The 2,211-nt window shown below is 45.0% G+C and overlaps 1 protein-coding gene across 1 annotated transcript in view; it reads right to left on the bottom strand.

Moving 5' to 3' along the window:
- Nucleotides 1-1,354: 1,354 nt before the first annotated feature.
- Nucleotides 1,355-2,211, bottom strand: part of LOC101647556 (sialic acid-binding Ig-like lectin 6) — a 6,943-nt gene continuing 6,086 nt past the window's right edge. The window contains exon 7 of the mRNA XM_045292423.1: nucleotides 1,355-1,581. Coding sequence (XP_045148358.1) covers nucleotides 1,408-1,581 — 174 coding nt within the window. The 3' untranslated portion in view covers nucleotides 1,355-1,407. The remainder of the gene's footprint in view (nucleotides 1,582-2,211) is intronic.

The raw sequence follows: 2,211 nt of genomic DNA, 5'->3' as shown, positions 1-2,211 counted from the left end.
AGAATACGGGTGACTGGTGGGAAATGAGATTGGAGAGGTCTGCATGGACAAAGGCATGCTGTCCAGAATAGAAAGCAATGGAAGATGTAAACTTTATTTGGGTGGGTCATGGGAATGACCCAGAAAGTTGGTGTGATGGTCTCTGGGACTTGTCCCTCTGAGACTTGGGGGTGGGGGAGCATCAGCAGACACTTTCTGGCTCAGAGAAGGGAAACCTGGCATTCCCTGACCACGTGCTTCGTGCCACACCAGCTCTGAGCTGCAGTCTGTGTGCTTTCTCATGTATCTCGCATAATAACCCGGTTCTCGGTTGCCATCCAGCTGATGCCAAGTCCAGGTGAGACCAGGTGTGCAGACTCGGAGGGGGTCTTCAGAAATGAGCGGGAAAATGATACGGTCCTTTCATGAAACATTTCCAGGAATATTTTTTTAATTTTTATGAACTTTCTAGTAGTCGTGAATTTTTATTAAATTCCTTCTTTTAAATTAATTTATTAATTTTTATCAATAAATCATTCAATTGGGGGCTCTCACATATATTAGCACAGTCCATAAATCAATGATATCAAGCGAACTTGTACAGTTGTTGCCTTGGTCAATTTCAAGACACTTTCTTCTTGACCCCTTTACTATCAGTTCCCTTTTATTCCCTCCCTCCCCAACCCTCCCCCCTCGTGAGCTAATAATATACTAATAATATAGTATATGTTATTAATATTACTATTATTACATATCTTACACGGGCCAATATAGCCCTTCACCTACAATTCTGATATTCGTGCCCCTCGATGGGGGGATTTTACCGCCATGATTGCTATTAAAAACATATATATATATCTTTATTCTACCTTGAATTGTAAACATTTTCATTTTCATTGAATGTTATTTCTAAATGAACGTTATTTCCCCCTCTTCCCCTGCTTCCCTTCCCATACCCTCATGGAATCATTACTCCCATTACTGTTTCTAAGATCACGAATATTTTGATCCTCACCTCATAGGCCTACACTCTACAAGGCTTCTTTCAAGACAGCCTTTAGGAAGCAGACTGCCTGGGGTTTCTAGTGAGGTAGCCCGGGGTGTCGTCAAACGAGCCTTTGGCAGGATTCAAGGGACACCAAATAACCTGCTTAGAAGGAACTTACGCTCTTGCTGTACAGAACAGTAAAGCAAGGCATGGGGACATCAAGTGACTTGCTCAAGAAGCGACGTCGATTGGAACTCTGCTTTCTTGGACACAAGTCTTGTGGTTTCTCACATGTCTCAGAGGATTAGTCTATGCGTCTACCCCAACCCCCACCCCCACCCCACCCCTGCCCCTGCCTAGCAGTACATTCATTTTCAAAGAACCCAAAGCTGAGGGAGGCCATGTACTTTCCACCCAGGGCTGTGGCTTTGGGCAGTTCCTCATTTGGGTGCCCTTATCTCTGAGTAGTCAGTGTCCTCCCGCTCCTTTCGCTTCAGCCTGTCAAAGCTGATGGACGCGTAGTGGAGCGCCTCTTCCTCTGTGGAGAGGCGGTCTGTTACAGCCGGGGCTGGGCCGTCTGAAGCAACGTTGGTTGCAAATGGGTGCTGGTGCCCCTGCATGGAAGGAAGAGAATGGGTTCAGAAGCAGGGCAGCGGAGTCTGGGAGCAAGCATCTAAGGGCCAGAAAGAATTGGGGAGTGATGAAGCTTTTGTCATGTATCCACCTATTTATGACTCTGGAGGGGGGCTTGTTTAAATCATCTGATTGGCGGGCTCTTACAGATAGTATAACTATCCACCAATCAACGATATGAAGCAAACTTGTACCTATGTTGGCACCACCATCATCATTTTCTAAACATTATCTTTCTACTTGAGCCCTTGGTATCAGCTCCTCTTTTTTCCCTCCCTCCCCTATCCTCCCACCTTTGTGAACCCTTGATAAATTATATCTATATCCATCTATAAAGATAGATAGATATTATCTTACAATATCCACTGTATCCCTTCACCCATGTTTCTGTTATTTGTCCTCCTTTGGGGTGGGGGTGGGGTGGGTGTACATCCACCATTGCGATCCATCTATTTACTAAAAACATGAATAATTCAAGGACAGAAGCTAGCAGATACGCCGAAACCCTCCAAACGATAAAGGGAACGAGGCCATGATTATTTCTGAAGGCTCATCCTAATGGCTTGTGTTGAGAAGAGATGAGAGATGGGGGAGAGAAAATGAGGTCAGCT

This window comes from Echinops telfairi, unplaced genomic scaffold (assembly GCF_000313985.2).
Source record: "Echinops telfairi isolate 266 unplaced genomic scaffold, ASM31398v2 ScPeMD7_655;HRSCAF=1070, whole genome shotgun sequence".
In the NCBI taxonomy this organism is placed as follows: domain Eukaryota; kingdom Metazoa; phylum Chordata; class Mammalia; order Afrosoricida; family Tenrecidae; genus Echinops; species Echinops telfairi.
The sequence above is the reverse complement of the archived record's forward strand: the minus strand, read 5'-3'. Positions and strand labels throughout refer to the sequence as shown.